Below are 22,837 nucleotides of genomic sequence, written 5' to 3'. Positions count from 1 at the left end.
TTAAGCGAAAGGCCAGCCCGCGGCGGGCCCCGCCCCGCGTGGGGCTGCGCGACCAAAGGAGGCTCTGGCGGGCGGCAGAAGGTGGGTCCAGGTGGAGCTCCCAGCCGGAGCCCAGGAGGCCACCCGCTGGGCCGAACCCCAACCTAGCTCCGCCCTGCATGGAGGGCCGTCCAGGGGCGGAGAGCCCCGCCCCACACTTTGGGATTTGCTTTCAGCTCCGACAGCCTGGGGCGCGGCCTTCCTCCGGGTCTGAAGCGTTCACTTTAAGTCTGGCCAAGAGGCAGCCTCACCTCTCGCGGGAACCGACGCTCTTATTCTCGCGAGAGAGGCATTCAGCACCCATTGGCTGTGAGGGTTGAATGTAAGATGGCGCTCAGGGAGCTGTGAGGAGAAAATCCTGTCGGTCTTGGGTCGGCGACGGCGGAACCGGGGCCCCTGGCAGTTCGGCGGGGCCGGCGGGTCGAGTGGAGGCGGCGGCGGCGGTGACGTCGCCGGGTGAGGGCTTCAGTGGGGGCAGGGATACGGGGAGATTGCAGGCCTGTGCCAAAGGCCCATTCCACACAACGGCGGGCGGGGGTGTGCAGACTGCTGCTGTGGGGCCCAGGAGAGCTCGGGGCGGCTTGGGAGCCGAGAACGTCCCTGGGCCCGCGTGCCCCCGCCCCTGGATGGGGGAGGGGCAGACCGAAGATTCGTGTGGGCGCGGCGCGCGCGTTATTGCGGGCGCGCACCCGAGCATGGGTTTTTTTTTTTTTAATGCGCGCACGCGCTGTGCGGCTCTCTTAGGCGCGTGGCCGCTGACGTGCGCGTCCTCGTCGCGGATATTTCGGCTCTCGGAGCTGTGGCCCTCGAGAGGAGCGGCTTCCCTGGCGCGTGCCCGCGTGCGACCCCCGATTTTCGTGCTCGCGCCCTGCTGTTGGGTGGCGATGCTGCCTTAGGCGCGCGCAGGACGCCGCTTCTGAGCCTTGGGGCTGCGGGCTTGAGGCTCGCTGCGTGGGGAAGTTTGAGGGTTGGGCCCTTCCTGCTCTGGTGACGTCTCTGGGCAGCCATGGTTTAGGCCTGCGGAGAAACCTAGCGGGTTTGCTGTCTAGTTTTCGGCTCCGCTTCTTTCCGAGGCAGGCGAGAGTGCTGGTTTTCGAAGAACGTGGTTACCCACTCCCAATGTGTGGGGTGGGTGGGTTTTTGGGGAGGGTGCTGCTCTGCATCGGAAACGCAATCCTTTTGACCCGAAAAGGCATTGAGTCTCTTTGGGTTTTTCACCTTGTGTTGGTGCCTTTTGTGCCAGGGAGGGAACGTTAACGTCACAAGACCCTTCAGTAGTATCTGCTTTCCTTTCATTATAAACCAGTTCTTCCATAAGCGCAATTCATACAAGTCACCTCTGCGCGCTCCGGAAGGGGATCCTCCTTTGTAGAAGATAAGAAACTCTGTGAGCTCTAAAATGCCCCTTTAAATCCTTAAATAGTCTTTTTTTTTTTTTTTTTTCCTGCATGGGTGGGAGGAGCTTACTTTCGTCAGTTCCACTGAGCACTATCCCCCAGCCAAAAAGTTGCTTAGAACAAATTGGATGAACCTGAGAACGCTTTGCCCCCCCCTTTTTTTTAAATTCAGAATTCCCCAGAAGTCTCTAAATCTTGCCTGTGTATCACTGTGATAGTCAAATGACTTAAATCCTTACATTCTCTGCACTTCCCCTCTTTCCCCCACCTGCTTCGGCAGTGTTCTGGCTCCAAGAGAATTCTAAGTTTGTCTTAGGAAAATATGCATCTGTTTTTCTTTAGCTAAAATATCTCCTAGTTTATGTTGTACTGTCTTGCTTAATTAAGGTTGACAAAGAGGAAGATAAAAGGAGCGAAATTAGCACATTTGATGATGCTGGGGTAGTTTTAAAAATATACTGTATTTTTTGAAGAACAAATAAAAAAAAGGCTGAGGATGGAAGGAACTTCTTTGTTCTGTCTTCTTCAGAATGTTAGAAGTCTTAAGAACTCACGACAAGCAGCAGAAATACATTCAACATGGTGACTGGTGAGTTAAATCATTCATGTGCTGGAAGTATGTGTGCACAACTTTCTCTGGTAATACTGAAACATTACAAATGGGGATGCTCTCTGCCAGAAACAGCTAGGTACTAGAAAATGGAAGATGTAGGAGGCTGTACCTGTGGGCTTGAAAACTGTTCTCTTGAAATGTAAGTCAGTGCAACTTTTAGCCTTAGCAATAGCAAAGCCTCCAAGAACAGTTTAAATCATCCCCATCCTCCCAAATCAAGTTTATCTAGGGTATATTTAAAGTTTTATCATACCTTTTAGGCTTCCTTGTTCTGGATTCGTCTTCATTTTTTACTATCTTGAGCTCTTTTTAAATTAATGTTTGTAAATAATGTTTTCATAACTCATCAACTAAGATTTACATAGTTGATATATTCTAGTCTTTTGTGAGGGAATTATGTACCTCCATGAATTTCTGCAGCTAAACATCTCTTTTCCATCTTGTGTTGCCATTTCAAACAAAGATCAAATAGCTGTTTGTCTTTTTTTTTTCGGAGGGGGGTATCTGAACCTTGCTATATAATTCAGGCTAGCCTTGAATTTGAGGGCCCTCCTGTCTCAGCCTCCTGAGTGCTGGGATTACAAGCATACACCCCCATACCCAGATGATTTTTCATATAAATTTGATTTGCTAAAAGTAATAACCACAGGCAGGGGCTTTAGGTATAGCTATCTCCTTTTATACCAGCCTCAAAACAGGGATGTCTTTTCTTTAAGCTTGCATGCTTTCTTTTAATGTCCACTGCTATGTGTGCTTGATGTGCCATGCTACGTGTGTGCTTTGTAAAGGGCCATCTGTGAAGGTCAGGGCTCTTATGTGCAAGGCACGTGTTCTACCGTTGACCTACATCCCTCTCGTGTTTATCACTAGCTACATCCCCAGCCCTTTATATTTTGTTTTTAATTTTTAGGCAGAGTCTAGCTGAATTACCCAGGCTGGCTTCATTCTTGTGATCCTCTTGCTTCAGCCTCCTGAGTAACTGAGATTACTGTGCTACAGTGTCAGGCTTTGTAAGTTTGTTTGTATTTTATTTGTTTTTCATTTATAGAATTGGTGATTGAACCCAGGGGTCCAACAGTGTTTTTCTACTTTTGAAACACATCTTACTAGGTTACACTTTGGGGGTTGAATTTGTGATGCCAGTGCCAAGTACCTGATTTAAAATCTTGTCATTTCTCTGTTGGTCTTTAAATGAGATATATAAACATCTGCTCTTTTTAGTTACTTTGTTGCCCTGCAGTTTGCCTCAGATGTTAAATCTTTTCCATGCTTCAGTCAGCTACTTCCTTTGTTTTATTGTGATTTGTTTTTGTTACTTGTTTTTTGTTTTTAGTGCTAGTGGTCAAAACTGTGAAGCACATACTCTGCCACTGAGCTACACTCCCAGCCCTCAACTGTGATTTCTTTTACACAGAAGTGGCTACATGAAAAAATTATTTTTTGCTGTGTTGAAAAGGGAAGAGGAATGTTTCTTGTGTCAGATGCTAAAGCTGGGCTTGGTGGTACACGAGAAACAGGAGTATCAAAGCAAGCACAAGGCTGACCTGGGTGATTTACCAAGTCCTTGTTAGAAAATAAAAAACAAAAAATAAAAAAAGAGCTGAGGATATATAGTTCAGTATGGAGGTCCTGGATTCAATTCCCAGTACTGCTAAAAAAAAAAAAAGAAAATATTTTCCTGTGCATTCTTTATCTAGATGTGTTTGTTGTATGTGAAGTTGCATGAAAAATTACAAAGTCTGCTTCTTTGTAACTATTGTAAGAAATGGAACATTGCAGCCTAATGTGGTGGCATATGCCTCTAATTCCAGCAAGTCAGATAGTTGAGGAGGATTGCAAGTTCCAACCTAGCCTAGACAATTTAGAAAATTAAGAAAAGCCTGTCTCAAAATAAAAAGAATTTGTTCTATTTGGAGGCTAGTTCTCACTCTGTAGTTTAGGCTGGCCTTAAATTTACTGTGTAACCCAGATTAGCCTCCATCTCACAGGATCCTCCTGTCTCAGCCACTGCTGAGTCCTGGGATTACAAGTATGTGTCACCATGCCTGATTTGAAAAAGAATTTTTGAAGGACTGAGGATGTAGCTCAGTGTGAAAAGCTGAATTTAATCCCCAATACTGAAACACACACGCACACACACACATACACACGAACAATGTCAGCATCCCTGAACCCTTTATGGGTCCCTTCCTACTCACATCTCAGTCTCTAGAAACAGCTACTGTTCTGACTTGTGTGATAATCTCATTCTTCTTCTTTTTACATTTGCCATCTTTATATTAAACAATTTGGTATTTGTTTTTTTAATTTTATGTAAATGGAAATTTAGATTACTTATATATCTTGAAATAAGATCTTAATGGTGTAGTTCAGGCTGGTTTTGAACTCACAAACTGGCCTCGGCTCACTGTAGTCCTCCTGCTTCAGCTTCCCAAGTGCTGAGATTATAGGGGTGCACCACCATGCCTAGCCATGCTTTACTGCTGGTTTCTACTTTTTTTTTTTCATTATTTTAGATTTTTGTCCATGTGTGCAGCTATATTTGATTCCTATTTCCATACTGAATTGTTATTTGAATAAACAATTTATTCTTCAGTTGATGAACATCTAAATTGTTTCCAATGTTTGACTAAAAATGCTACTGTGACCATTCCTGTATGAGTACTATTTACCTATACATACATGTATGCCATGTACACCTAGGGGTTGGAATGGTTTTATAGAATGGTATTTGCAGCTTCTGTAGCTTGTGCCATTTTACAGTCTATCAGTGTTTGATGAAATACGAACTGAATATAAAGTTCCTAGCTCAAAGTATGTTTTGTCCAAAAAATAGAATTATGATGAAAATGCCCATATATCAGGGATTTCTTGTAATCACAGGACAGATAAATGGCCCAATGGAGTAATTTCTATCACAAATTTGTAGTGGGTTAGTTATCTTTAAGAGTTGGACTATTGGGCTAGGGATTTATTTAGTTTAATGGTTCAAGCACTTGTCTGGTAAGTATGAGGTCATAAGTTTGATGCTTGTTACAAAAACCAAACAAACAAAAAAACAGAATAGGACTATGAGGCTGGTGCAGTGGCTTATACCTGTAATGCCAGCACTTCCAAGGCAGAGGCAGGGAGATTGCTTTGAGGCTGACCTGGTCTATGATGTGAGTTCAAGGCCAGTTTGAACTTCATAGTGAGACCATGTCTCAAAAAACAAAACAAAAAAATCCTCTGCTCTGCTTCTTTGACATTATTATATTAATATTAGGACAGATTGACTAATTGTTAAAGTGGAAATTGTTCTTTTCATATGACTATATTCTTTTAAACCACTTTAAAACTAGGAGGAGCCATTACTAGAATAGATGGCAGTCTTCAGCGGGGCTTGAGGACCAAAGAACAGGCAGGATTCTTTGAGGCAGCTCAGATTTTTCTCTGAGGAGCTAGGAAGGTAACTGTGATCATCACTAATTCAAGACCTACTCTTCAGAACTGTTTGGAGACCCTGGAAGAGTTATCAGAGATAAGTGACCCAAGGAAGGGTGATTCTGGTAAGTACTTAGATTTTCCTTATTTACCTAAATAGAAAAAGGGGCTGGGGATTTAGCTCAGCGGCATAAGCACCTGCCTTGCAAGCAGGCGGTCGTGAGTTCGATCCCCGGTACCAATAAAAATGAAAAAGACAAAAAAAAAAAAACAAAACAAAACAGAAAAAGAAAGACATTAGCAAATAGATCTGTGAGACTGTTTCAGAGTAATCTTTTTTCATGGCACCATCTTTTTTTTTTGGTAATAAAATAATAGTTTGTGTGTGGAAGGACTGCTATTTGTGTAAACCAAATACCGTACTGGTACAGGCAGATAGATATCAGAACTCCTTTTCAGGTACAGTAGTTAAAAGCAGATGGCTCAGGGCTGGGGATTTAGCTCAGCGGCATAAGCGCCTGCCTTGAAAGCAGGCAGTCATGAGTTCGATCCCTGGTACCGATAAAAATGAAAAAGACAAAAAGAAAAAAAAAAAAAGCAGATGGATCTGTTGATGGGAGCTGATTTGCAAAAAGACCTTACATGAGATCTTTGGAAGCAGATGTTTGCAGAGTCCTTACCCAGCAGAGGACTTTCTCCTTTAGTATTCATTTGATGCCCAGAAATTTTGAGTACTCAAATACTCTCACAGCTTCTTCTTCTTCTTCTTCTTTTTTTTTTTTTTTTTTTTTTTGGTGCAGGGGATTGAACTCGAGACCTCACACTTACCAAGCACTTGAGCTAAATCCCTGGCTACAGCTTCATACTTTTTAAGAGCATTTTGATTAATTTCTTTACCTCTTCTCACCAGGTCTTTGACTTCACTAAGAATCTTTTGTTGTGTATAGGAGATATCAAATCTCTACAGTTCTCTATTATCAAGGTTTAACCTTTGCATTTTGAGAGTGCATCTTGAAGTTAACAGCTTTCATTATTATGTAATTAATATTTGGTGCTTGATGATTTTTGTCTTTAAGAGTTTAGATTTTTAGGGAAACCAATAGTACTATCAATAAGAATTGCTTTTCTGTTTCCTTACTGCCATATAACTGGTCTACAAAAAATGATGGCTTTTAAATTATCTTAGTTTAGTACAACTTGTGGAAAATAGAAGAGTATTGTGTAGAAACTTAAGTCCTGTGTGATTCCATCAGTCAGGTATAACTACTACATACAGTATTATCATTCTGATATACTTTTTAATAGTTTTTCTTCTAATATATAATTAAAGAATACTGGAACATATAAATAAAATTTGTTGGGTGCTGTTTTACACCTGTGCCACCCTTCTGTGGCATTAAATATATTAACCCACAACTTTGTGTAAGAGAATCAGGCAAGAAACCCCACCCCCACCCCCACTCGTTAGCATACTCTGTTTTCTTCCTACCTGGAATTGTACTAAGGGCTTCTGTATGCTGTGCAAGTGCTCCACCACCAAGGTTCATCCTAGCTCTTTTCATTTTATTTAATTAATTTGGTTATACTTGGGATTGAACCTGGGGCAGTATACCATTGAGCTACGTCCTCAATCCGTGAATTTGTGATCTTTTTGCCTCAGCTTCCCCAGTAGCTGGGATCGTAAATATATACCACCACTCTAGGCTATTTTTCTCTTTTGGTAAAAGTTTAGATACTTACTTAGTTTTTGGGTTGCTGAGGATCAAACTCAGAGCTTTGCTTATGCTAGGCAAATGCTTTACCAATGAGCTACATCCCTAGCCCTAAAGAATAAATTTTGGCCAGGTGAAGTGATACTGGCCTATAATTTAAATAAGACTTTGGGGTGCTGAGGGAAATAGAATGGCAATTTCTACACCAGCCCAAGAAATTTAGCAATTTAGTGAAACCCTGTCACCAACGAAGGTGGTAGTGGGTACTGGTAAGATAGCTCAGTGCAGAGGACCTGGGTTTAATCCCAGTACTGAAAAAGAAATGAATTTTAATGCTTTAGAGCATGAAACTTTTTGAAGTTTTTATTTTCTTCTGAGAGCTGAATATCTTTGTTTGCCTTTTTGTATTTGGATTAGAGTTCTTGCAGTAACTTGGTTGAAGATGCTGTTCTGCAAATACTGATAGATAGCATTTGTTTGGAGATGACTTTGTTAGCAGAATGTTTTCTGAGTGCTTTGGAACCTTTATTTACAAAACCAAAACAAAACAAAAAACTATGGATTTTGATTTGATATATGAAATGTTGCATTCGTACACTAAAAGGGTATTTAAGTAGAACTATACTTGGCTAAATACTTGTCAAAAATAGAGAAGACAGGGCCAGGTATATAACTCAGCAGCACAGTCCCTACCTGGCAAGCATGTGGTCGTGAGTTCAATTCCCAGTAACCAAAAAAGCCAAAAACAAAAGAATAGAAGGCAAAGAAGCTGTGGAGTAGCTCACTGGTAAAGTATGTGCTTATAATGTGCAAGGCCCTGAGTTTGATCCCTAGTATCACCCTGAAAAATAAATAGAGCATGGAACTTTATTTATCTTACATAGTAGAATACCCAGAGATGCTGTAAAATTAGTGAAGTGATTGCAGTGGGTGATGAAAGAGTGAGAGGAGGGTAATTTAAATGCCCTAGACTCTCCTGGGCGGGTGGTAAATACGTTAAATTGATGACTAAAAATTAGAGATCAGCTAGGGATGGTGCTACATGCCTGTAACCCCAGCTGCTGTAGTTGTTAGGCTGAACAAGGGAGATTACAAGTTTGAGACCAGTCTTGGCAATTTGATGAACCCCTGTCTCAAAAAGCACTTGGGGATACAGTTCCATGCTCCATAGGTCCAATACTTGGTGCTGTAACAAAAACTTCATTTTATACCTTCATATCCCTATCTTTAAAAAAAAAAGCCACTTTTAATCCCAGCACTCAGGAGGCTGAGGCATGAGGATCACTGCAAATTGGAGGCCTATCTGGGTTACAAAGTGAGTCTGAGGTCAGCCTGGACTGTAAAGGGATTCCCTGTCTCTGAAACAAAACAATAGTTTTTTTAACTTGATAAAATGTTTGTTTCACTGTTTACTTTGTATCATTAAAAAATTAGAGGCAAACTGGTTTACATTTTTAAAATAGGTCATTTCCTTAGCTCCATTAAAAACAGTATAAATACAAGGAGTCTGTATATCTTGCTGATGAATTCACATACTTCAGTTTGCTGATCCTTTGACCATATTCTCTTGAGTTATTTTCTTTTTTGTTTTGGCCACTGGAGTAGAGTGGGTTTGGGGGCTTAGAACCTGTTGGATATAACTGGGCGTGGCACTGCACAATTGTTATCTCAGCACTTGGGAAGCTGAGGCAGGAGAATTTTTGTGAATTCTACAAAATGAATTCAAGGTCAGCCTGAACAGCTGAACAGTGAAATCATGTCTCAAAAAACACAAAACAACCCCCCCCCCCAACACATAGGGATATGGCTGTTTGGTGTGATGTGTTTAATTGCTCACCCTTGCATCACTCGGGTAAACTCCTGAGCTTCACGACTCTCAGCTTTTTTTTTTTTTTTTTTTTTTTTGCATGGGCATTTTGTACAGATGGAGGATAGGAGACTAAAGGAAACAAATCATTTAAATTTACAAGATTGGGGCTGGGGATTTAGCTCAGCGGCATAAGCACCTGCCTTGCAAGCAGGCAGTCGTGAGTTCGATCCCCGGTACCAATAAAAACGAAAAAGACAAAAAAAAAAAAAACATTTACAAGATTACAAGGTGAGATAGGGCACTTGTGTCCAGTCCATATAAAAGATGTGACTGGTGTTGTCAGGCATACATATGAAGCTGTTGTAACGATTACATTGCTTATGTATTTTTATGCTACTAGGGATCCAAGCCAGTAGTGCTGTACCATTGTGCTACATTCCCTGATTTTTTTTTTTTTTTATTTGAGACCAAGTCCCACTGCATTGCCCTGTCTAGCCTTTGAACTTGTAGTCCTCCAGCCTTAGCCTCCTGAATAACTGGGATTATAGGAGTGCAACATCATTCTTGAGCCTGCTGTTAAGTATTTGTTTGTTTGTTGTTTTATAGTGGAAGTGAAAAACTGAAGTATGTGCCGACATGGTAGAGGAACCCTGTAACAGGTTCTCGTTTCTCTTGTAACTCCTTTGAGAAGACTTTGATTAGAGTCCTGCATATGGTGAACTTTGTAATATTATTGTGTCTTTGTTCCAGCTTTGAGGACTACCTACACTTGAGTAACCTGTTCTCAAATCTAACAGTTTGGTTGGCCTTGATGCTCTTCAGTGTGCCTTGGAGAATTGATCACTTTTTTTTTTGCGTTCTCATAGCAGGCTTTAGGATTGAATTTTCTACCCTGAGAGAAAATAACAGAAAGCTCCATTCCAGGGAGAAAGGGAAAGCTGAATGAGGGAGATAGTCTAAAAAGATGCGAAAAGGGGGCAAAGAAGAGTGATGTTTCCAAAAACAGCACATCAGCAAGGGTTTTCTCTTGTATCCCATGACTTACACTGGTGGTTCTCTGTATTCTGTTATACTTAGAGTTTCTTTAAGATTGGAGACTTTCCTAAGGCAATGCCCAGGAAATTGTGATTTCAGATAAAATAAGGTATGTTATTTATTCATGGATGAATATATTCTCCATGTATTATATGCATTGTTAGAAAAATTATTACTAGGGGCTGGGGATTTAGTTCAGCAGCATAAGCACCTGCCTTGCAAGCAGGTGGTCGTGAGTTCGATCCCTGGTACTGATAAAAAAGGAAAAAGACAAAAAAAAAAAAAAAACCCAGAAAAATTATTACTGAAATCTATTGTTTGGAAGCATTGAAATATGACTTGTCTTCCATGTTTATGCAGTACACCCCACAGAAGTAGTATCAGTGTCACTAAATTGAATTTAAGGACCATATTTTTCCCTTTATTTCAGTCTTGCCCTGGATGTGTAATCCCCCCCCCCCCGCCCAGAGTTAGTACTAGCTATTTCATAGGAGAAATTCCTGTATTCCTTTTCCCTAGTGTGTGCACCTACATTATATTTTATTGTTACAAGTTGGGGATGTCACACAAAGAAGGAATCAATTCTTCCTGTTTTGCATTAAATTCCAAATGCAACAGGTATATAAGAAGCACTGGCTGTATGTGATCTAGAGAGTAGCAGAACACAATCTTGTCTGCCAGGAATTCAGAGCCAAATGGAAGAAAGAAAATGATTACTCATATACTTGAAATCTGTAACATAAGGTGGGAGAATCAGGGAAATGAAAGAGAGGCTAGCATTTCTGACCTGATAACTCAAAGAAAAAAATTGTATTTCTGGGCATTTTAGATTGGCTTGAGAGTCATTTTAAGCAAGGAAACTACTCAGTTTACTGTTGTTTTTGTTTTGGAGGTAGTCCTGGTCAGGGAAGAGACAAAGATAGCAATGGCAGGTCATTTAGTATCCACATACGAACATCCACCTTCATAGGTCAATTTAAGTACAGAAATATTGACAAAAAGCCCTGTAGAACTGACTTCTGATCTCTCTCTCTCTCTCCCTCCTTCTCTCTCTCTTCCTCTCTCCTGAACTTTTGTAGTGATCTAGTTATTTAAGCCACTATTATTCAGTTCCCTCTCATCAACAATTTTAATACTAATACAGTGCTACCTATTTGTCCCAGATACTTTTTTAAGTGTTTTACATACATTCACTTTAATCTTATCAAATCTGAGGTAAGTACTGTCTTATCCTTGCTTTATAGACAGAAAAACTAGGATTGACTACTTACACAGTTGAGACTGATTCAGCTCAGTTATCTGGCTCTAAAGTATGTGCTCTTGACCACTAAGCTATGCTACAAAAAAAAAGGTGAGCACTGTATGGGCAAATGAGATTTTTGGTGTTTTGATGGGAGCTGGTGCTTTGGTTGGGAGATGAAGAATATGTCCCTGTCTCTTGGGTCTTGTCACAGCTGGGTCGCGTAACTGTCTCCACTGAAGGACATGCTTGGTGACTGAAACAAAACAAGTCAGTAGGAATCTTTGATACTAGCTTCCTTCTCCTTGCTTAGTAGTTCTGTCTGTGATGATCAGAGAGCAGTTTTGTTTGTGACATTTACTGTTCATAGTGATGCTTGGATCTGCCAAGAGGGTGGAATTGGCCTACTGGCGAATAGGAAGTGTTTCTCCTGTTTCAGCCTGTTTCTTTTAGTATAGTGAGGCATGCTTTTGTTTTTTTTCTTTTCAGTGTGATAGTTTAAGAAATGTTTTTTATATATTAACTGAAAACACAAGATGATGCAATAAAACTTATTTTGGATTCTAGTTAATATTCAACTGTCCTGCCTATTCTACTTTGATATCAAGATGATTGCTTCTATGCATTTCAAGATATAAAAACAATACTGTAATTTTGACTTCTGTCCATTTGTTTTTAGGAACCCTAAGGATTCTGCAATATGAATAATTCTTTGGAGAACACCATTTCCTTTGAAGAATACATCCGAGTGAAGGCACGGTCTGTCCCACAACACAGAATGAAGGAGTTTCTGGACTCACTGGCCTCTAAGGGTCCAGAAGCCCTTCAGGAATTCCAGCAGACAGCCACCACGACCATGGTGTACCAACAGGGTGGGAACTGCATTTACACAGACAGCACTGAAGTGGCTGGGTCTTTGCTTGAACTTGCTTGTCCAGTCACCACCAGTGTTCAGCCACAGACCCAGCAAGAGCAACAGATCCAGGTTCAGCAACCACAGCAGGTTCAGGTAAAAGGGAAATGTTTAGGTTCAGGTTGTTTAACACCTTTATTTGCTGTCAGGGTTTTGAGTATTAGAAACTTTTTTTTTTTTTTTTTGAGACAAGGTCTCACTGTGTAGTTCAGGCTGGCCTTGAACTCATGTCGTAGCCCAGGCTAATCTCAGACTCAAAGCAATCCTCTTGTCTCGGATTCCTGAGTGCTAGGATTACACACCTGGTCAGGAATATAATACTTATATAGATGTTAAGAAATTATTTTTGTGTCAGGCATTTACTGTCAGGCTTTTGAGGTTCAAATATTATGTCTGGGGGCTGGGGATTTGGCTCAGCGGCATAAGCACCTACTTTGCGGGGCTGGGGATTTAGCTCAGCGGCATAAGCACCTGCCTTGCAAGCAGGCGGTCGTGAGTTCGATCCCTGGTACCGATAAAAATGAAAAAGCACCTACCTTGCAAGTAGGCAGTCGTGAGTTCGATCCCCGGTACCGATAAAAAGGAAAAAGACCAAAATAAAAAAAATATGTATATATTATGTCTGTATAGATGTTAAAAAATTACTTTTTGCCACTCATGGTGGTGCACACCTGTATTCCCAGCACTCTGGATGAAGCAGGAGGATCATTATGAGTTCAAGGCCAACCTGAACTACACAGTGAGACCTGTCTCAAAAAAAAAAAAAAAAAAAAAAGAAAAGATGGAAATTACTTTCACTTAAGGGTTTTTTTGTTTGTTTGTTTGTTTTTGCAGTGCTAGGAATTGATTAGTAGTAGCCTTGTGTATGCTACTAAAAGGGAGTCTTTGAAACTTTAACACTAAAACTACTATAGTTAACATGTACTAAAAATACTTTCAGTTACTATAAACTTAAAAAATCATAAATACATGCTATTTATCTTGGAGAATTGAACAGTATAGAAATTAAGAGTTCTGGGACTGGATTTGGGATTTGGATATAATAACAACCTGTGACTGAGGCTTTGCTGCCATCCATGCCAGTAGATTCGGAATTAACTGTGAATTGTATAGCATATCCCTTATATAAGATACTAAAATTTGGATGCTTAACTCTAACCTCTACCCCCCCACACTGGTTTTTTTTTTTTGCTATGTAGTTGAGATTGGCCTTGAACTCACAGTGATCCTCCTGCCTCAGTCTCCTGAGTGCTGGGATTACAGGTGTGCATCACTATGCCTGGGCCCTTTTATAAAATGATGTATTTGCACATGGTCTACGTATACCTTCTTGTATATTTAAAATCATGTCTAGATTACTTATAATATCTAATTCAATATTAAGGGTTACACTGCACCATGTGATCTCTTTTTTGGTGTTTTGTGTTTTGGGGTGTTTTTTTTTTGGTATCAGAGATTGAATTTACCACCTTGTGCTTGCCAGACAGGTGCTTGTTCAGCTGAGCTAAGTCCCTGGTTACCATGTGATCTTTTGACTAACTGAAGTTAGTCAGCTGAAGTTAGTTAGCTGAAGCTAGAATACTCTGAGCTGTTAGTATAATACAGACTTTTCATCTATTGTGAATAAGGCTGTGAACTTTCATATACAAGTTTTTGTGTGGATATATGTTTTCTGTGGACTAGATAGCTAGGTGTAATATTGCTGGGTTATATGATTTATCATGTTTGTCAAATAGTACATTTACCTTTTTTTTTTTTTTTTTTGTCTTTCTCGTTTTTATTGGTACCAGGGATTGAACTCACGACTGCCTGCTTGCAAGGCAGGCGCTTATGCCGCTGAGCTAAATCCTCAGCCCCCTACATTTACCTTTTGAGGAGCGCTCAGACTGCTTTCTAAAATGCTATGCCAATTTTACATCCCTTCCCCTCCCCCATCAGAGTTCTGTTTTTTCCACATCTTCACCAAAAGTCACTATCTTTTTTTTCTGGAAATTGAATCCAGGCATTTGGTCATGCTAATAAACAAATTTTCTTACCACTGAGCTACAGTCCTCCTTTATTGTGAGACATGTTAGCCTTGGCATTGAATTTGATCCTCTTGCCTCAGCTTTCTGAAGAATTTGGGATTATAAATGTGTGTTACTGTTATTTTGCTTTTTTTTTTTTTTTTTTTTGGTAAAGTCATTCTAGTGGGTTATAAATGGTATCTCATTGTGGTTTTGATATAATTTCTTTGATATTTAATTATGTTGAGCAACTTTATACTTGTTGACCATTTGTATATGTTCTTCAAAGAGTCATCTATTCAGATTTCCATTATTTTGTGTATGATATGAAGTCCAACATCATTGGGTTTTTTTGTTTGTTTGTTTGTTTTGTTTTTTGATACCAGGATCAAACTTAGGACTTTGTGTTTGCTAGGCAGTCATTGTGCCACTGAGCTATTTCCCTTGACCCCAATTTCATTCTTTTGCACATAGATATCCAGTTGTCCAAGAAACATCTTTGGTTGTCCTTTGACATGTATGTCCTCTTACTAGACACAGAACCTCATCTGTTTTCTAATTATCTGCCGCCTTATTTTCGTTTATCTGTTACCCTTTTTTTGTACCTTCATAATTTATACCTATGAGTAACAGTAATTTTAGTTATGCATGTGTAATGGAAAAGCCTTTTTTTATTTCATACTATGTATGACAGGTTTTTGGGGGTTTTTTTGTGGTTTTTTTTTTTTTTTTTTTGGGTACCGGGATTCAAACTCACAACTTCACACTTGCCAAGCAGGCACTTATGCTGCTGAGCTAAATCTCTGGCCCCTGTATGACAGTTTTTATGCAGTTTTGCAAAATAAAATAAGAAGAAATGAGCTGCATTACCAGAAATGTGTGATCCAGAGTATGGTTATCTTGTTAAAATGAAGTTACCTAGATTTTGTAGGGCTTTTAAAAATCTGCTTTCTCTTTTTTTTGGGCACGGGGAATCGAACTCACAACCTTGCACTTGCCAGGCAGGTGGTTATACCATTGAGCTAAATCCCTGAACCTTGCTTTTTCTCTTAAAGTATCTTAAGCACACCAAGAAATCATGCAATAGAACCTTGTTGGTTTGTTTCCTTTTTTTAAGACAGGGGCTTGCTATATAGTCTGTTCAAGCTGGCTTGTTCTTACTATTTAGCCCAGGCTGGCCTCAAACTTGCAGTGATTCTCCTGTCCCAGCCTCCTAATGTGTTGGGACTGTACGTGTGTGTCATATACCTGGCTTCATATTTTCTATATTCATGGTGGGAGATAGATTTTTTTTTTTTTAATTGGTACCAGGGATCAAACTCTTGACCGTGTGCTTGCAAAGCAGGTACTTATGCTGCTGAGCTAAATCCCCAGCCCCTGGGAGATAGATTTGATCTACAATAAAGTATTATTTTGTGGCCAATCACAGTGGCACACGTCTGATCCTGAGTTGGACACATGAGAAATGGATGCGTGTGGAATGTATTTGTTCTTACCTTCTAGAAAAGTGGCCTTGCATTTTTTATCACTTATCCCATAGATAATTTTTTGCTTTTTGACAGTCTTGCTATGTAGTTCAGTTTTGGCCTTGAGCTATGTAGCCCAAACTGACCTTGAACTTGCAGTGATCCTCCTGCCTCAGCCTCCCAAGTGCTGAGGTTACAGGTATGCACTACCATACCTGCCCATAGATAAAATATTTTTGAACATATATAAATATATATTTATAAATCATACACTTAAACTACTAAACCCATGTATGAAAAACAACACATTTTAAAAGAAGAGTTAAAAATGGATAAACAGGGCCAGGGATATAGCTTGGTGGCACAGCGCCTGCCTGTCAAGTGTAAAGTCGTGAGTTTGATTCCTGGTACCAAAAATAAATAAATAAACAAATAGCTGAGTGTGGCCCTTCATGGCAGTAGTTGAGAGGCTGAGGTAGGAGGATAACGAATTGAAGGCCAGCCTAAACTATATAGTGAGATCCTGTCTCTAAAAACAAAAACAAATGAAAAATCAACAACAAAAAGTGAATAAACATTCTGATTCCTCCTGAGCAGTAGTTCTTACTTGCTTTCCAGGTTGGAATGTGGTGATGTTGAAGAATTTCTGTATGATTTTGGGGTGATGTTGAAGAATTTCTGTATGATTTTGAGGATTGTGCCCTGGGTTATGGCAGGTCCTCTTCACAGTATATGGGGACCCTGCCTAAGTCCCCTAGGGATGGGATTTTCAATGCTACCTGGCTTACTCACTAGTTAATCTTGTTGCTACAGGTACAGGTGCAGGTACAGCAGTCTCCGCAGCAGGTCTCGGCTCAGCAGCTCTCCCCACAGCTCACCGTTCATCAGCCGGCTGAGCAGCCCATCCAGGTCCAGGTGCAGATCCAGGGCCAGACACCACAGTCAGCAGCCTCTTCCATCCAGACCCCATCTCTGCAGAGCCCCAACCCCTCGCAGCTGCAAGCGGCCCAAATCCAGGTGCAGCATGTGCAGGCGGCCCAGCAGATTCAGGCAGCGGAAATTCCGGAGGAGCACATACCACATCAGCAAATCCAGGCTCAGCTGGTTGCTGGACAGTCTCTTGCTGGGGGTCAGCAGATCCAAATCCAAACTGTGGGTGCCCTTTCCCCACCACCATCCCAGCAGGGCTCACCCCGGGAAGGGGAACGCCGGGTTGGCACAGCCAGTGTCCTCCAGCCAGTGAAGAAGCGCAAAGTGGACATGCCCATCACTGTGTCCTACGCCATCTCAGGGCAGCCGGTGGCCACCGTGTTGGCCATTCCACAGGGCCAGCAACAGAGTTACGTGTCTTTGAGGCCAGACTTGCTGACAGTAGACAGTGCCCACCTGTACAGTGCCACTGGGACCATTACTAGCCCTACAGGAGAAACTTGGACCATCCCTGTTTATTCTGCCCAGCCCCGGGGGGACCCTCAACAGCAGAGCATTACCCACATTGCCATTCCCCAGGAAGCCTACAATGCAGTTCACGTCAGTGGCTCACCCACGGCCCTGGCAGCTGTAAAGCTGGAGGATGACAAGGAGAAGATGGTGGGCACCACGTCTGTAGTGAAAAACTCCCATGAAGAAGTAGTGCAGACCCTTGCAAACTCTCTCTTTCCAGCACAGTTTATGAATGGCAACATCCACATTCCAGTAGCTGTGCAGGCTGTGGCAGGCACGTACCAGAATACAGCTCAGACTGTCCATATATGGGACCCCCAGCAGCAGCCACAACAGCAGACCCCCCAAGAACAGACACCACCGCCACCACAGCAGCAGCAGCAGCAGCTCCAGGTTACTTGTTCAGTAAGTGAGACATCTGTAGGGTATCTTTTTCCTGCAGGGCTAAATCTAACAGAACTTGCTAAAATCTCTGGCCTTTACTGGCATGGTGTTAGTCTTATAAAGTATTTAGGATTTGGGAAAGGAATAGAAGCAGTTCTAAAAGCAGGAGGTATATCCTAAAAAAAAAAGGTAATCCCCGATTAATTGTGTTTTCTGACATGGCAGCATTGAATTTTTCCTTTTTGTTTTAAAATTTTAGAATTATAAAAAAAAAATTGCCAAAATAGAATTGTGTTGGATGTTTAGCTTTCAACTTACTTGAGATTTTTTCTAATTGGTCATTTTGGGGTGTTTTTGTTTGTTTTGTTTTGTTTTTGTTTGTCTTTTTGAGATAAGGTTTTGCTCTGCAGTTCAAGCTGGCCTTGAGCTTACTTTGTAGCCCAGGCTGGTCTCAAATTTGTATTCTTGTGCCAGATGCTGGGATTACAAGGGTGAACCACTATGCCTGATTTTGTTTTTGTTTTTTGAGACAGTGTCTCACTGTGTAGTTTAGGCTGCCCTTAAACTCAGTGTGTAGCCGAGGCTGGCCTCCAAATGCTTAATGATCCTCCTGCCTCAGCCCCCCGAATGCTGGGATTATAGACATGTACCATCCTACCGAGTAATTTTAAAGGTAGTTTAAGAGTGTGAATAGATTAATCTTCTTATATTGTTAACAGACTTTCCAATTCTTTGTATAACAGATCTTTGGAAAAGGATATAAAGGGCACGGGCACTATAAAAGCTCAGTGGTAGTGTTCTTGCTTAGTTAACATCATGAGGCATGTCCCTGTATTCAGTCTTCAGCCCTGCAAAAAAAAAAAATCATACAAAATAAATGGGACCTGAGTGTGGTAGAACTTAACCTATCATCTCGGCCCTTGGGAGGCTGAGGCAGGAAAATTATGAATTTGAGGCTGCCTTTGGCTATATAGCAGTATAGTAAGACCCTATCTCACACACACAAAAAGTAGGATATTGACCCTCTGGTCTTGTGAGACTGATAGTGGTAGGCTTCTGGGACTGCAAGTGAGGGAACAGTCACAAATAAATTAGATGAGGGACCACACTTAGAAACTCATGGATCATTATCCATTAAGCAAAGGCTAGTTTCCTAGCAACAACAGTATATCCTTTTAGGTGACTTTGTTAAAGACCTGCTAAATATCTTTGTAATGCCTAAAAATAAAATGAAGTAGTCCTTGTTTCAGGTATCTCAGAGTCTAGTTGTTAAAATAAGAATTTTAATGATTTCTCTTGTTTTGAATTATTGATAAGACAGCATAATAAAAAATGATATACACAGGTAAATTTGGAAAAGGTTTAAACAAGTTATCGCTTAAATCAGTGGAAGACTGGATAGATAAATGTGTTTCTAAAAGGATACATCCTAAGGCAACATGAGAGGAAAATAGTGGGAAAGTAGTATGGAGAATGAAGAGTTGTCTTTTCAAAATGGAGTTGATGTGGGTCTGTCTTAGTAGAAAGTCTGAAATTTATGGATTTCTCAAGTCCTGGTGACAAGAGAAATGAAGTAAGAGTTATATAGAATTGATTTCATCAAGGAGAAACTGGCTAGGACATTTATATGGAGCTGTGTGAGGGGAACTGAGATGAAAAAGACACCACCTTTGGACCACTTACAAACCATGCAGAAGACAGTTGTGCTGTGATAGGCGTTTAAAAAAGCTAATGACATAATATGTTCCCTCTACTGTTGTGGTTTGAGGCGTGGAGAAGGCCATACTTTTTATGAAAGTGTTCTAATCTTCTTTAAAACCAGATTTGTGGTCAAACCTTCCTCTTTTGGCATCCTCTTCCATATGTTACCCCATTTATCTATTATACTTTATTCTCACAGGTCTCAGAAACATGATCTGCACAAGTTGGCTCCATTTGCATGCATTTTTCTTTTGTTTTCAGAAAGGGTCTTGATTTGTTGCCCAAAAGCTGCCACATCCTGGGCTCTTCCTGCCTTGGCTCCTGAGTAGCTGGTAATATAGTTTCAGTTTTCTTTTTGATTCTTACTTGAGTCCGTTCTTGTCTGGTGACAGTGGCCAAAATGGACAGGCCTGTTTGTTTTTATCTCACAGCAGTATACAGTACAAGAGATCATATTTGAGCCAGGTGTGGTGTCACATGCTTGTAGTCCCAGCATGCTGGAGCCTGAGGCAGGATGATTGCCATGAGTTGGAAGCTAAGTTGAAATATATAGTGACACACAGTCTCAAAAAATCAAAATAAGAACGTGGATGTTGTGTCGCATGCCTATAATCCCAGCACTTGGGAGTCTGAGGCAGGAGGATCATTACAAATTTTCGACCAGCCTGGCCTACAGAATGAGCTCAAGGCCACCCTGAACTGCATAGCAAGACCCTGCCTCAAAAATGCAACAAACAAACATAATGGATGGATGGGTGTAAGAGTGTATGGGGGTGTACCTCAGTGCAGAGGCCCTGGCTTCCGTCCCCAGTACTTGTAAGAAAATTCTCTTCACACCAACCTCATGCAGTATTAGGACACTGACGTGTAGGAAAAGTTAAATGAGAAGCCAAATGCCATGGTTAGAAAATACTAGAGTTAGGGTTCAGCCTTACACAGGCTGATTCGGGACTCTGACTCTTAACCCCTAAGGAGATGTTAACACACACATAAACATTTCTAGATTTTTTTCCCTTTTAGGACCCTTTCTACACATTTGACTACTTACATATCATTTACTTAGATTTACTAACTTATCTCTTACTGTTATTAAGACTACTGTCAAAAGCGTTCCTGTCTCACAAATTAGCACCACCATCTCCCAGTTAAGCCCAAAGCCCACAAGTCAGTCTAATGTGATGGCTTGTTCTGGAATCCCAGCACTTGGAGCCATTGAGATGGAAGGATGGGAGCTTTGAGCCCAACCAGGGCAGCCAGCTAAACTGTCTCAAAAAATAAAAGAACTGGGAATGTAGCTCAGTGTACAGGTCCTGGTTTTAGTCCTAGTATCCTTCATCCCAAACCACAACAAAACCAGGAGTCATCCTTGAGGTTACTTTCTTTATTCTTTGGAGCCATTTTATCAGTACACCACATTGGTTCTACAACCAGACTTCTTATGTTCTCTTAAGTCTCCCTTAGTGCCATTACTTTAGTCCAGTCCACAACCATATGCTTCTACTTTTGCTTTTTAATCCATTCTCCATAGAACAAAAAGAAAAATTTTTTTTCGTGAAGCATTAAGCATGGGACCCAGGGCCTCACATGTGCTAGGCAAGCACTGTACTACTGAGCTATGTCCTTGGCCCTAACAGTGCTATTAAAATGTAAGATTGCATCATTTCCCAGGTCTTCATGGTCTCCCATGCTGTTTAAGGAAACCATACTGCATAGTGTACAAAGCCCTACCTGTATCAGTAATTTTCTTCCTCCTCCTCCTCCTCTTTCTTCTCCTTCACCTTCTCCTCCTCCTCCGGCTTTTTTTTCTTTTTTCTTTTTTTTTTTTTTTTTTTTTTTTTTTTTTTTGTTACCGAGGGTCAGACTTACAACCTCAGGCTTGGCAGGCAGGCACTTGTGCCACTGAGCTATGTCTCCAGCCCAGTCTACCTGGGCTGTATCACTCTTGCTCACATCTATCAGTAGACATTTGGAACCAGGAATTGAACTCTCATCCTTGCTAGGACATTTGGACATAGTAAAAGAATATTTGGTCACCAAGATGCTTAGGAAAGTTACTGACATTAAAAAAGGGGGGGATTTAGCTCAGCGGCATAAGCGCCTGCCTTGCAAGCAGGCGGTCGTGAGTTCGATCCTTGGTACCGATAAAAATGAGAAAGGCAAAAAAAAAAAAGAAAGAAAGTTACTGACATTTGGTGGGTAGAGGCATTACAGAATGCTGCCAAAAAGCCAGTAGAAAAGCATTGCCCCACATGGTATGGCCCCTGCCTACTTGTCCGGTCAGGTGCGTAAGTTTAGGAGGGCATTCTGCAGAGAATAGGTTTGGGATCAGAAGATGGGTGTTCTCTTTGGACATTAGTTTAAGGTGCTGTGAAATGTTCAATTGGAGATGTAGAGTAACAACTGATACGTTCTTAGAGTTGCATAGTTGGCAGTCACTTCCACAAACATGGAAATCTAATCTGGAAAGGTTGGGTAAGATTCACCAGGGAGAATGGAGAATGTGTAGCTGACGTTAAAGTGTCTAAAGCAGAGCCCAGGGTTGACAAATATTTGAGGGACTTGCAGAGATAAACACAAGGCAGATAGATGCCCAGTAGACTGACGAGGTCTAGGAGGGTATGATGTCAGAAGGATGATCAGATGGACCTGGGTTTTAGCTCAGTGGCACAACACCTGCCTGGCAAGTGTGAGGTCGTGAGTTTTGATCCCCAGTACCAAAAAAACAAAACACAAAAAACAACGATGAATAGAGTACAACAGAATATTGTGAGTGGTTTTGTTGGCTATAAAACTAAAATCATGTGACCCTCTCATTTCAGTACTTTTTTTTTTCTATCACATTACTCAAGATTGAACCCAAGATTTCATGCATGTCAGGCAAGTTACTCTAGAACTGAACCAAGTATCCAGCCTTTATCATTTTATTTTGAGATGAAGGCTCACAAAAGTTGCACAGGTTGGCCTCAAACTTGTAATCCTCCTGCCTCAGTCCCCTGAGCAGCTCAGAGTACAAACATACAGCAGCATGACAGTCATCATGATAGTAAATTTTAACTGGGAGGAACCAGGAATGGTGCTGATGGTGCTAGTTACCAATGGGATAAACAAGAAGACAGTGTTTATTTCTATGGTAACCAGAATAGGGGTTGGACAGAATGCAGCATGGAGATCAAAGGTCAAAGAACTTTAGAATTAGAAAATGAGTGTCAGGTCAAAAAGAAGAAAGCGCAAGAAGTTATGCATAGTGATGCATGCCTATTACCTCAGTCTGTAGGAGGCTGAACCAGGAGGATCAGCCTGAACAAGTTAGTTAGCCAGACCATGTCTCAGAAAGGGGCAGAGGATGTGTGTGTGTGTGACTGGCAATGTAAAGGCCCTGGATTTAGTTCCTAATAGTGCAACAAAAAAAGGGGCAAGAATTCCAAGGCCTACCTATAGATTTAGCTTTGACCAAGAAAAAATTGGTGACAGCAATTCCCTTTTGTCAAATGGAGTAGTAGAAATTGCGCTGCTGGATGTGCTGAGAAATTGTTAACTAGTGAAGGGAGACTTGGGCTGTGTGCAAGGGCTTAAACATAGCTCATTCTGAGAGGCTCTGTGCCATTTGTTCTACTGGCCCTGAGTTCAGTTGCCTTGAGGAGAGGTCCATGATGAG

The 22,837-nt window shown here is 41.2% G+C and overlaps 1 protein-coding gene across 9 annotated transcripts in view; it reads left to right on the top strand.

Annotated features, from left to right (window-relative positions):
- Positions 1–152: 152 nt before the first annotated feature.
- Positions 153–22,837, top strand: part of Qrich1 (glutamine rich 1) — a 38,554-nt gene continuing 15,869 nt past the window's right edge. Inside the window, exons 1-6 of one of the 9 annotated variants that reach the window (XM_013159780.3) lie at positions 153–495; positions 1,966–2,025; positions 2,960–3,059; positions 5,537–5,597; positions 11,949–12,278; positions 16,468–17,502. In XM_013159780.3, the coding sequence (XP_013015234.1) occupies positions 11,970–12,278; positions 16,468–17,502 (1,344 nt within the window). In that variant the 5' untranslated portion in view covers positions 153–495; positions 1,966–2,025; positions 2,960–3,059; positions 5,537–5,597; positions 11,949–11,969. Of the gene's footprint in view, positions 496–1,181; positions 2,026–2,047; positions 3,060–5,536; positions 5,598–11,948; positions 12,279–16,467; positions 17,503–22,837 lie in introns of those variants that run through there. The other 8 variants (XM_063248827.1, XM_005006629.4, XM_063248828.1 and 5 more) reach the window with 8 other exon arrangements.

This window comes from Cavia porcellus, unplaced genomic scaffold (assembly GCF_034190915.1).
Source record: "Cavia porcellus strain 051 isolate PalLab524CR breed Dunkin Hartley unplaced genomic scaffold, mCavPor4.1 scaffold_5, whole genome shotgun sequence".
Taxonomy (NCBI): domain Eukaryota; kingdom Metazoa; phylum Chordata; class Mammalia; order Rodentia; family Caviidae; genus Cavia; species Cavia porcellus.
Note: the sequence above shows the minus strand (reverse complement) of the source record. Positions and strands in the feature narration are given on the sequence as shown.